The 12,939-nt window shown below is 34.9% G+C and overlaps 1 protein-coding gene across 2 annotated transcripts; it reads left to right on the forward strand.

Annotated features, from left to right (window-relative positions):
* The first annotated feature begins 3,326 nt into the window (after positions 1-3,326).
* Positions 3,327-5,475, forward strand: LOC120779608 (SCAN domain-containing protein 3-like). 2 transcript variants are annotated; one of them, XM_040111957.1, is made up of 3 exons: positions 3,327-3,667; positions 3,983-4,573; positions 4,638-5,475. In XM_040111957.1, the coding sequence occupies exons 1-3, from the start codon at positions 3,545-3,547 to the stop codon at positions 4,749-4,751; spliced, it is 828 nt and encodes a 275-aa protein (XP_039967891.1). In that variant the 5' UTR covers positions 3,327-3,544; the 3' UTR covers positions 4,752-5,475. The 2 variants fall into 2 exon arrangements, with proteins under 2 accessions (XP_039967891.1, XP_039967892.1); XM_040111958.1 differs by having other exon boundaries at positions 3,983-4,114; positions 4,180-5,475.
* Positions 5,476-12,939: the final 7,464 nt, after the last annotated feature.

The raw sequence follows: 12,939 nt of genomic DNA on the forward strand, positions 1-12,939 counted from the left end.
ACACAATTTAATTTTATCTATGGTTGATGGAAAAGTATGCAACGCATTAACAGAAACAACATCTACCCAAAAATGTTATTTATGTGGAGCTAGCTCGAAAGATTTTAATAAAATTGATGAAATGGTGAAGAAAGTTGTGAAAACAGAAAATTTACAGTTTGGGCTTTCAATACTTCATGGGTGGATTAGGTTCTTTGAATGTCTTCTCCACTTATCATATAAATTGTCTATAAAAAAGTGGCAAGCTCGAACAGAAAGCGGGAAACTATTAGTTTCGGAAAATAAAGCACGGATTCAAAAAGGATTTAATGATAAAATTGGTCTGATTGTTGACCAACCGAAACCTGGCCTTGGGAATTCTAACGATGGCAATACAGCTAGGCGTTTCTTTCAAAATCCCGAGGTGTCAGCAGCAATTACTAAAGTTGACATAAATTTGATTAAAAAGATGCATACAATACTCGTAATTGTTTTAGTGGGCACGATATTGAGGTACAGAAGTTTCGTAACTACGCTTTAAATACAGCAAAATATTTCGTTGAATGTTATCCTTGGTATAACATGCCTCCAACACTTCACAAATATTTTATCCATGGTACAGAGATAATATCGCATGCTATGTTGCCAATCGGACAATTATCAGAAGATGCTCAGGAAGCTCGAAACAAAGATTTTAAGAATTTTAGAGAACATTTTTCTCGCAAATTCAGTAGAAAAAAAGCAAATGAAGACATATTTAACAGACTTTTAGTCAGTTCTGACCCCGTTATATCAACCACAAAAAAATTACCCAAAAAAAGTGCAGGATTTACCCGAAGAAGCATTAGAGTTGATCGTGATAGAGAGTGGCAATAATAATGAAGTTGATGATGACGATGATGATGAAGGCGAAGATAAAAATTCAAGCGAAGACGACAATGATCATGAATTTGATTATAGTGATGAATTAATCTCCATTTTGAGCACAATTTACCCCACTGTGCGTCGGGTTGTGAATTTTCGCAGCAATTAAAAGGCTCTACAATTTTTAATATAAACTTGATTATTAACACCTGGGCCGTCTTAAGCCATGTGAAGGCCCTAAGGCAAAAGTTATCTTGGGCCCCCTGTGATTTTTTTTTTATTTTTTTAATAAACAGTTAATAAAGAAATACATTCAAACAAAGTTTTTACATTAAACTTAGTATTTTATTAAATCATAAAAATAATTTTTTCTTGACATTCGAGTTACATACATAGTAGAATAGCTTACTTTATAAATTCACTTTTCGAAGTTTCATGGTAGTGAAAATTTTTAAAACATCTTCAAAGTCGATTTTTTCTAATACATCATCTTCTATTGCCATGACAGCTAGACTATTTAAGCGATTCTGAGTCATTGATGAACGTAGACAGTTCTTAACTAATTTTAATTTTGAAAAGCTACGTTCACCCGTAGCATTTGTTATCATCAGACATCTATATATTTTCAAGGCTGTCATGACATTAGGAAATGAAGATTGTGACATATTATCAACAATTATTTTATAAGACTCCTGAGCCGACAAAAATTTGTTAGATTCTAAATTGTTTAATGTCAGTATAAAATATTTAAAATGTATCATTTCTTCAGAGAAGTCACATTCAATGTCTTCGAAATAACACTTTCTAAACTTTTCACAATCATTCCTCAATTCTTCATCAGATTTTATTAAAAACGTTGTTAGGAATCCAAATAAGCTTTGTATTTCTGAGTATGCTTCAAGGCGTTTTTTCAACTCTGCACAAAGCCTATCAAATATTGGCAAATATGTTTCTATTTTAAATTTATCTTGTCCTCTAAACACAACATCTTCTGCATTTCCTTCATAGTATTTTTTTTTCGTTTCCTATTACGTTGGTTTTCATCAGTCCATTCAGTATCAATAATCTCATTGGCTTTAGTAAGGTAGTAATCAAAATTTTCTCTTTCTGCGATCAAAAAGTCTAACAGCGATTTTAAAAGATTGACTGCAGAAATTAATTCAATTTGTTTGTTTTGTAAAGATATACTAACAGCATTAATCCGCGCTAGAATGACACTCCAAACTACAGACATTACAACAATTTCTTTTTTATGTAAATCCTTTAATAGGCACTTAGCTTCGTGAATAACTTCTGGTTTCTGATTTACGTTGTTTATTAGGTCATGTAAAGCTTGCTGTATGCCCTCATATCCATTTGATAAAGCTTTAGTGGCATCAGCTCTAGCACACCACCTTGTGTTAGAAGGTTTATCAGAACAAATGATGAACCAGATTTAGTTTTAGCATCTTCTGATAGACATTTAAGCAAAGTCCCCCAACGATAAGTTGACCGCGAGAAGAAGTTGTAAAGTGTTTGCATGAATCCGAAAAATGAGATTGCTCCAACGCAGCTTTCTACAGCATGTACTCCAACAAGGTTTAATGAGTGTGCAGCACACGGAGCGTAATGTGCGAGCGGATTATTTTTTATACTCTCGCAACAAAGTTGCTAAGGAGAGTATTATAGTTTTGTTCACATAACGGTTGTTTGTAAGACCTAAAACTAAAAGAGTCAGATATAGAGTTATATATACCAGTGTTTTTCAATCTTTTTGATTTCGCGACCCCTTTACAGGTTGAAATATTCTAGCGACCCCCTTGTGTAATGGTAAGTCAAAGAAATAATTTAATTTTAATTAAAAGACTACATACGTTAGGTAATAAGTTTTTCCTATTTTGGCAAATTTATCTATTATTCGCGCGGGTCATACTGCTCGGTGACGGCGACGTTGCCACACCGCACGACATGATTGTCGTTGAGATAACAGCAAGCGCCCCGCGCGCCACCCGCAATGTTCTTTTGTTTCAACTCTCATCACTCAGTTAAGCGTAGTTGCCGACATAGATAACTTGATACGAGACTCTTTGGTTCGAGAGAGAGCTGTCAAAACTCGCATTTTTTATAACATTTGCCAATGATGCCACGGCTGAAAAATATTAGCTTGTATATTATACAAAACACTAAATTAAACACTTCGAAAATTCATACATATATAAATGTTAAAATGCAAAATCATTAATTAATTTACATAAACATTTATTTTGCCAAAATATGTCCGCACAATTCAATGAAATTTCATTTTACACTAATTGCGTCAAGTAATTATAGCGCTGCCCTTCTGGCATCCCACCTTTTCACTTACTGCTGGTTGACGGCACCCTGATTGTGTTGTTGCCAGCTCAGAAAACAGATCAGGGTGCCCTGCCAGCTGACAAGCGAGAGAGCAAGAAAAGAGATTCTGATCAAGTTATCTATGTCGCCGATGAGTTCAGACGTCATTCTTTTGTTTTTTCGCTTGCTCTGCGCGTTTATAAAATGGATAAATTTCTCAAAAGATCGCAGCCTTCAACATCTGGTACGAGTATCAATAGCGGTGGTGGTGAATCATATCCGAAAAAAAAATAGACATTACGATGACAGTTATTTGAAATACGGGTTCACAGTCATAAATAATAATCCTCAATGTGTAATTTGCGGCGATGTTTTATCAAGTGAGAGTATGAAACCGTCAAAGCTTATGCGGCATCTCACAACCAAGCATCAAAAAGAAGCTGATAAGCCGTTGGATTTCTTTGAACGAAAGTTGAAAGCTCTTAGTCAGCAGCAAAATACTATAATTCAGGTAAGTAAGAAAATAATGAAAAAAGCGTGGGGTGCACTATAAATCAGCTCTTAAAAAGCGCCCCACCCTTTTTTCACAATAATACTATTTTTTTTTAATTATTTATTTTCCATATTAACAATTATTTTTGATTTTTTAGTTTACGTTATCGTCAAAGCGTGTTTTTTAGTTTTTTATACTATATTTTTACTGTTCGTGTTTATTTCTTTGTTATTTGCATACAACTTTTGATTATACTTAATTTCGGTGTGCAAAGGTTCCGCGTCCTTAATTTTTATTGACTGTTCACTTGTATATTGTTTGGTTTATTTTCAGGCATCCAGTGTCAACGAGTCAACATTATTAGCTAGCTACAAAGTCGCATATCGAGTTGCTAAATCAGGGAAACCACATACAATTGCCGAAAATCTTATTTTGCCAGCGGCACTCGATATGGTTGAAATTATGGTTAGTAAGCAGGAGGCAAACAAATTACGAAAAGTACCACTTTCTGACAATACTATTTCACGCAGAATAAACGATATGGCCAAGGATATTCAAGAACAAGTAGTCGAAAAATTAAAGAATAGCCAACATTTTGCTTTGCAGTTCGATGAATCTACAGATGTTTCCGACTGTGCACAGTTTGTAGTATTTGTGCGCTTTGAAGCAGATGACAGTATTACGGAAGAAATCTTATTTTGCAAAGCACTTCCTGCAAACACTACTGGCCAGTGTTTGTACGATATGTTTTTAGAAAGCACTTGCCACTACGATATTGATTGGAAAAAATGTATCGCTATTTGTAGCGATGGCGCTAAAGCTATGACTGGCAAAAATAGCGGACTCATTGCAAAATTAAAATCGATAATACCAAACATATCCTGGACACACTGTTTTCTTCATCGACAGGCTCTATCTGCTAAGGTAGTACCTTCTGATTTAAATGACGTGCTCAAGGAGGTAATAAAAATTGTGAATTCTATCAAAGGTAAAGCTTTGCAAACCCGGCTATTCAGAATCGTTTGTGAAGATATGGGCTCGCTTCATCAAAATCTCCTTTATCACACAGAGGTCAGGTGGCTATCCAAAGGAAAGGTATTGACAAGAGTTCTGGAACTGAGAGCTGAATTGTTAATGTTCTTACAAGATGCAAAATCAGAATATGCTTACCGTTTTTCTGACCCTATTTGGCTCTTGAAATTAGCATTTTTGGCCGATCTTTTTAGCCACCTTAACAATTTGAACAAGAACCTTCAAGGAAGAAACGAAAATATTTTAACAGCTAAAGATAAAGTAAAAGCATTTCACGCAAAACTTCGTTTGTGGTCGACCTCTCTGCAAAACAAAATGTTTAAGTCTTTTCCGTGTGTTCAGAAGATTGTTGAAGATAATGCATCAGACCAAAGTTTTGCAGTATCGGCTCATATTCCTTGCATGATACAAAGCTTGCATAATTTACAAGAGAAACTTTTGACATACTTTCCAGACTTGCACTCTGAAGCTGACAATGGGCGTAGATGGATTTTAAACCCTTTTTTGGACAAATCAATAGATCTGGCTGATGTCAACACAAAAATAAAAGAATGTCTTCTAGAATTAGCTACTGATGGCATGCTTAACATGGAATTTAATTCGCAAAGTATCGACGTGTTTTGGATGAAAAGAAAACACGAATATCCAGAGCTGGCAAGGGAAGCTCTTAAATTATTAGTACCATTCGCCACTTCATACTTGTGTGAACTGACATTTTCTTCAATGGTAGACATTAAAACTAAAAAGAGAAATAGACTGCAATTAGAAAATGATTTAATTATTAATATTTCAAAAATAACACCACGATTTGATAAACTAATGAAAAATAAACAAGCACATCTTTCTCATTAAAATTGTGTTTTTGTTGTGTAAGAACCTCGACTTTTTCTTTCAGCTGGCGACCCCCCGAGTAAGGCTTCGCGAAAACACTGATATATACCAAAGTGATCAGGGTGACGAGCAGAGTTGAAATCCGGATGTCTGTCTGTCCGTCCGTCCGTGCAAGCTGTAACTTGAGTAAAAAATGAGATATCATGATGAAACTTGGTACACGTATTTCTTGGCCCCATAAGAAGGTTAAGTTCGAAGATGGGCAAAATCGGCCCACTGCCACGCCCACTAAATGGCGGAAACCGAAAACCTATAAAGTGTCATAACTAAGCCATAAATAAAGATATGAAAGTGAAATTTGGCACAAGGGATCGCATTAGGGAGGGACATATTCGGACGTAATTTTTTTGGAAAAGTGGGCGTGGCCCCGCCCCCTACTAAGTTTTTTGTACGTGTCTCGGAAACTACTATAGCTATGTCAACCAAACTCTACAGGGTCGTTTTCTTCAGGCATTTCCATATACAGTTCAAAAATGGAAGAAATCGGATAATAACCACGCCCACCTCCCATACAAAGGTTATGTTGAAAATCACTAAAAGTGCGTTAACGGACTAACAAAAAACGTCACAAACACTAAATTTTACAGAAGAAATTGCAGAAGAAAGCTGCACCCAGGCTTTTTTTAAAAATTGAAAATGGGCGTGGCCTCGCCCACTTATGGACCATATCTCAGGAACTACTAGACCGATTTCAATGATATTCGGTATATAATATTTTCTTAACACCCTGATGACATGTACGAAATATAGGTGAAATCGGTTCACAACCACGCCTTCTTCCAATATAACGCTATTTTGAATTCCATCTGCTGCCTCCTCTGTATAATATACATATACATTAGGAACCAATGATGATAGCGGAATAAAACTTTACACAAATACGGTATTTGAAAAATATGTAAATGACGGATAATGAAATCTCGATTATCACTTTATCATGTGAGAGTATAAAATGTTCGGTGACACCCGAACTTAGCCCTTCCTTACTTGTTTTAATATGCGCTTGAAGCCCATTATAACAACCGGACATATATGATGCATTGTCGTAAGATTGTCCCCTCAAATGTTTTATGTCGATATTAATTTTTTTTAATTTATTTAAAATTATGTTAGCCATGTCTTCCCCCGTGTGGCTTTCAATTGGAATGAATGTTAAAAAATGTTCCATTACTTCTCCGCTTAAATTGAAAACATACCTTAAAACTAAAGTCAACTGATCAGTATGTGTTATGTCTGGCATTGAATCAACACTTAGGAGAAATACTTGGCGTCAATAACATCCTTCACTATATCATTCACAACTCTGTCGCCCATGATTTCAATAATTTCTTCACAAATGGTTGCAGATAAATATGAGCTTTTCCCCTTTCCTTGATTTCCATATTTAGATAAGTGTGAACTGTGGAAGGGATCATATTGCGCCAATAGTTCTAAAATACCCAAATAGTTACCATTATGTTGTGAACCAAGTATTTCATTCTGCCCACGAAATGCTAATCCACGAGATGAAATAAATTTTATGACTGACACAACCCGATGACATACATTTACCCAATATTCTCTTTCTTTGTTGAATTGAATCTCCAAAGAGGAATCAATCCGTGCAAGAGTACTGCGCCTGCGTATCAATGTCTGCACACATGTTCCATGTGCTTCACTTTTCTCGTGCATTTGAATTCGTTGCGCAGCATTCTTCCAATCAGAAAATCCATTTTGAAATTGTGATAGTTTTTGAGAAACACCATGCTTAACAGTAAATATTCCTATTAGATGGAGAATACATTAGCCACTCTCTTTTAATTTTGCACCCACTTATATGATTACGAAAAAAAAATAGAACTGGTAAGATTTCGATTTTCACCGTTGCCATAATGTCGTAATGAAGCAGAAAAGTAACTTTCAAAATGTTGACATTCTTTTGAATCACTACTACACCAAAATTCTTGTACTTCGTTTGTGATATTTTTCCATAAACCAATATCACTCTGGTATTCCATTTCTTTTTCCACTGCTAAATTACATTCGGTTATGCAATCTAAGACCGCTTCCTCATTTTTCTCTTCTGCACCTTTAAAATTTCTTTCATCTTGTTTTTCGCCAATCTGTTCTATACACTGTACAGTTCGCGGTTCTGGCTCTAAAGTAGATATTGTTGTGGTGGGATGCTGAGATTGATTCTCAGATTTGCGAGTAAAACCATGTTGGAATAGTTTTGGAGTTTTTTTCAATTGCTCATTGAGCTAAGCAGCGTTTTCTTCTCGTTTTTTACGTTTTTGTGCTCCACTTTCATGTTGTTTGTCAGACATATTTGTTTAAATGAGTTAAGCCTCCCCCACTCTATCCGAGAAAAGCTAGCGCACCCTACCACAACACACCTCACTTAATAGGAACACCAAATTCAACATCTGGAAATAACTTGCACCAATACACCATACCTGGGGACAAATTGAATTTCACCACAGCAAATAGCCACTATCTAATACCTAACAAAAGGATTTGATCATCGCTTTTTTCACACTTTCGTTTTAATACTTTCGAATAGAAACGTTGACCACACGGTTCCTACGCGCTGACCTTTCTCGTATAGTAACATTTGTTTATACATATACTTATGTACACATTCGCTAACATACGAATCCGTGTCAACTCGATCGCCAACGCCGGAAAATAACTCTCGGAATTGGAATCTCGCCGTCCTTTCCGTGGATTATATTTACAAACTATATATGTATATGTATATATATATTATAGAATATTAATTCAGTGATGTAAATAAAATTGTTGAAAAAATAAAGTGTTTACAAATAAAAAACGGATATTTTCATTTTAATTAACGCAGTGGTAGCTGCACCCCACTATATTGAGTGTACATTTAAACATGGTCCTTCGAGCCATAGTGAGAGGCACTATGGATTATTGAAACAAATATAAAAAAAACGAGAAAAATTAAAACAAGAAACAAAAAGAATTGTGTGGTGAACAAAAACCAAAAAAAAGAGCAGTGCAGTGACATTAACAAAAAAAAAATAGAAATATGCCTGTATAAATTTTTATAACGCAGTGATACACATAAGTACATACATACATACATAAATAAACTTGTGGCTCACATAATTAAGTCACACAAACGTTAGGGTGAACAAATTCCTAAATGTTGAACTTTATTGATAAATAAAAGAAAAAAAAGTTCCACAAATTTAAAAGAAATTACATAAATTTTATTGTATTTCTAGTTTTTAAAGCTAATTTTAATGTAAAAGCAAAAATTGACAAGTGGACGAAATATGTATAAAATTTTAAATTAAACAAAAATAAAAACATTAACATATATGTATGTACATAAATGCGTCTCCACCAAAATAAAAATTATAGTTTTGTGGAAAGAATCTAGAAACAACACATAAACCGGGTGTGACACCTTCAAACTAAACAGATATGTATATAAAAACAATTAACATACATACGAACGAGCGCGAAATGTAACCGCAAAAAATAATTCGGGCGCGAAATGCATCTAAATAACAAAACATACACATAAACGGATCAAACGAGCGCGAACAATTAAAACAAATATACAAACAAATCAGTACGAGGAGGAGCTGGAGCACCGAAGGAGAAAAAACTAAGAAAAGGGAGAAACGAAGAAGCCAGCCAATTGGAAGACTAGAAGAAGAGGAAAACAGGAATTGACGATAAAATTCTTATACTTATATGTACATATATACATTTACACATATGTATATATTATCCCCCCAAAATACCCCTTGCGGGATGATAAAGTGAGTTGTGTCGATTCCATTTAATATTATTGTATATTATGCACGTATGTATGTATGACTAAAGTTACAGTTTTATATAATCTGTAATAAAAAATCCGTTTGGTTAAAATAACGAAACTGGTACCAAACGGTAAGAATTTACGCATTGATTTCTAGAAAAGATCAAAATACTAATATAAAATATATATATTTCCAAATATACTATATATACGTAAAAGTCATAGCCTTGCATGATCACCTTTGTGTATCCAAACACAACAATTTAACAATTAGAAAAACAAATTCAAGACTTGCAAATTTGTTCGGCAATACCCCTTATATCTAACAAAAACAATAAGCAGGGTTGCATAAATTATGTAAGCAAAGGCAAAAACATTAATTACAATTATAAGATAAAAAGCAAAACAAGAGAAGTAAAAAATACAAACATACATACAATAAACATATTTACAAAGTGCATATTTACATATAAATGTGTGCACCCTTTTTTTCAATTCCGTTTTCGCGCTCACTTCACAGTGCATTAACAAGCAAGCTTACGAAAAGCAAATTGATCTCCTAACGTGCTCTCAATTGCTTAAGAACATAAGTACCTACATACGCATGTATATAGAAGTCCACGTATTAGGGTGTACCTCAATACAAAACATTTGCACATAATACATATAAATTAATTAAAAGTGCGTTTCTTAATAATTAAGTTAAGAAATTACAAATTACCATAGGGATAAGATAATAAAAACATAAAAATAAAGAAAAAGCAACAAATTATTCTGTCGCAAGTAATACAAAACGTTATAAATAAAACAAATATTTTCAGAAAGATAATCCGAAATAATAAACTCTTATTTACATAAAAGAGTATTCGGTTTCAAATCATACCATATTCCTATTAAAATCAGTCTACACTGAGAAAATTTTAATTAACTGAATAATTTTTTTTTTGAGAAATAGAAAAGATGAATGACGATATAAGTCAAATTACACTTGCAGGAGCTACACGCTCAAAACCGGTTGCTAAATTTGTTTCACAAAGTGAAAGTTTAATAAGATACTGCACTCGGTTTTCATTTTCGCCTATTCAGGCAAACTCTGAATCCGCATTAGAAATAAAAAAGGAAAATCTCGATAATTTTTGGACTCGTCTCCAAGCGGCTCATGACGCCATAGTAGGTTCTGACGATTCAGACCTATCACAAACTTTGAAACAATCAGCTTACGTGATATATGAAAACTGCTTAGACCAGTATGAACAAACAAAAGCTATTGCACCTTCTTCACATCCGAGAGTAGAGCTGCAACAATATCAAGAGGCAAGTTCAGGCATCCACCTCGAGGTGCCCGCATGTGACACACAAACCTTCTATGGAGGTTATGAAGAATGGCCGTCCTTCCGGGACATGTTTACAGCCGTTTACATCAACCATCCAGAACTATCAAAAGCACAAAAATTGTATCACCTCCGATACAAGACAAAAGGTCAAGCAGGCGTCATAGTAAAACAGTTCGCTCTTAATGACGATAATTTCAATTTGGCTTGGGAAGCTCTAAAAGCGAGATATGAAAATGAAAGAATACTGGTCGATAAACAAGTAACGACACTAATGAACTTGCCAAAAGTTAAGAAAGGAACAAGTGTAGAATTCATCAAACTAGAATCCACTGTTTCAAATTGCTTGTCGATTCTATCGACACTAAATATTCCCACAGACAGCTGGGACCCAATTCTGGTAAACATTTGCACCGCCGCATTACCAGAAAAGTCGTTACTTCTATGGGAGCAATCGCTCTCATCACGAAAAAAGTGCCCAACGTGGCAACAAATGAAAGATTTTCTCACCACCCAATATGAAATTGCGGAAAGGTTAGAAGAAACAATAATCAAAACTAAGAACATTAAACACGACCAAAATAGAAGCTTAAATAGACCCCAAGTTAGTAACAAAAACAATTTAAACAAAAGCTTTTACAAAACACAAACTTTTACATCCGAACAAAGAAAACAAACGTCATGCGAACTATGTAAAAGAGGGCATAAACTTATATCTTGCGAGAAGTTTAAAAGCTTAAAAGTTAACGAACGAAATAATTTTGTCAGGTCAAAAAGACTTTGCACAAATTGCCTGTCACATGCGCATACATTTACAAACTGCAAAAGCAAATTTAAATGCTTCTATTGTCATAAAAGACACCATACAATGCTGCATTATAGCACATATCCCCTATCACACCAAAAAAGGGCGCATACAAAACAAACCACGGGTTTAATTGCAAAAGCAAATCCCGAAACCCAAAATTGTAAAAATTGCCAAGAGACAACATGTTGCTCAAAGGCACAAAAAATTCAAACACTGCACAGCGAAATACAAAGTGGACCAGTTGCAGAACCAGTTTCCACTATACCAACTCAAGTTGAGGACAAATACCTGAATTCAAAATTAAGGAAATTGCAAAAGTTAAGGAAACTTCCAATAACAAGAAAAAATATAAAAGATCAGTATTGTGAGCACTTCTCTAAAGCCACAACTACTCGATCAAATAATGGCCGGTACGTCGTACGACTACCACTAGAGCCACAATTTTCCAATACTCCACAAATTGGTATAAAAAACAAAATAACAAAATCAGAGTTACCTCTGACAGTTCCTAAGTATATTAAAAACACATAAAAATTTTCGGCCCCGCAGGATGGCTTTCACCAATAATGAAAAAAAAAAAAACAATTCTGAACCAATCCTAGAGCGGTGGCGGGCTACTCAACGCCGAATTAATGCATACGCAATAAAACATAAACTATAACACAGTTAAATCCAAAATGTCGAAAAATCGACACCTATAATACAATATATGTAGGACAAATCAAAGTTAAAGTTAAGGGATCACTATGTTCCCCATGCGATAGTGTGACGCACCTAAACTTACCAAAAGCAAAGGTAGCTCTTATCGCACCTACATTAGCGCTCCCCATAAGGGTAGTTGGTGGGAATCTGTTGTAAAACTTTAACATTCCACTTAAAAAAAAAAAAAAAAGTAGTGGGAAATTACCACAATGCAATTCAAAATGAAGCCGTTCGCATTTCACGGCTACTCTTTCGCAAGATCTCTCTCATTTAAAAGCCCTAACCTCAGGGAAAGTTTTCAAAGGAGTACCCATTCTGGCCATATCTGCGCCAGGCGTGGAGTTAATCCTTTATAAGCCGATAATAAACAGATAGCTTGACAAACCGATGTTAAAGAAATTTTAAATAAAACCATAAATAATAATTCTATCAAATATGTTTAAAACCAACGCCATATTTAGCATTTACAAGTATTCTGTGCCCTCGGGTACTCTACCAGAAGTACTCCGAAATACATGCAATCGCATATATGGTACATTCGTGTAATACTAGGCAAAATATTTGCCTAGGGGGCCCAGTATGTTTAAATGAGTTAAGCCTCCCCCACTCTATCCGAGAAAAGCTAGCGCACCCTACCACAACTCACCTCACCTAATAGGAACACCAAATTCAACATCTGGAAATAACTTGCACCAATACACCATACCTGGGGACAAATTGAATTTCACCACAGCAAATAGCCACTATC

The sequence above is a fragment of the Bactrocera tryoni genome, unplaced genomic scaffold (assembly GCF_016617805.1).
Source record: "Bactrocera tryoni isolate S06 unplaced genomic scaffold, CSIRO_BtryS06_freeze2 scaffold_11, whole genome shotgun sequence".
In the NCBI taxonomy this organism is placed as follows: Eukaryota; Metazoa; Arthropoda; class Insecta; order Diptera; family Tephritidae; genus Bactrocera; species Bactrocera tryoni.

What these genes read in the sequence shown, in the direction of transcription:
- LOC120779608 (XM_040111957.1), top strand. Translation starts at nt 3,545, where the DNA reads ATGAAACCGTCAAAGCTTATGCGGCATCTCACAACCAAGCATCAAAAA. An exon ending in AGCAAAATACTATAATTCAG is followed by an intron (nt 3,668 to 3,982) that starts GTAAGTAAGAAA and finishes GTTTATTTTCAG; the next exon opens with GCATCCAGTGTCAACGAGTC. An exon ending in GACAGGCTCTATCTGCTAAG is followed by an intron (nt 4,574 to 4,637) that starts GTAGTACCTTCT and finishes ATTCTATCAAAG; the next exon opens with GTAAAGCTTTGCAAACCCGG.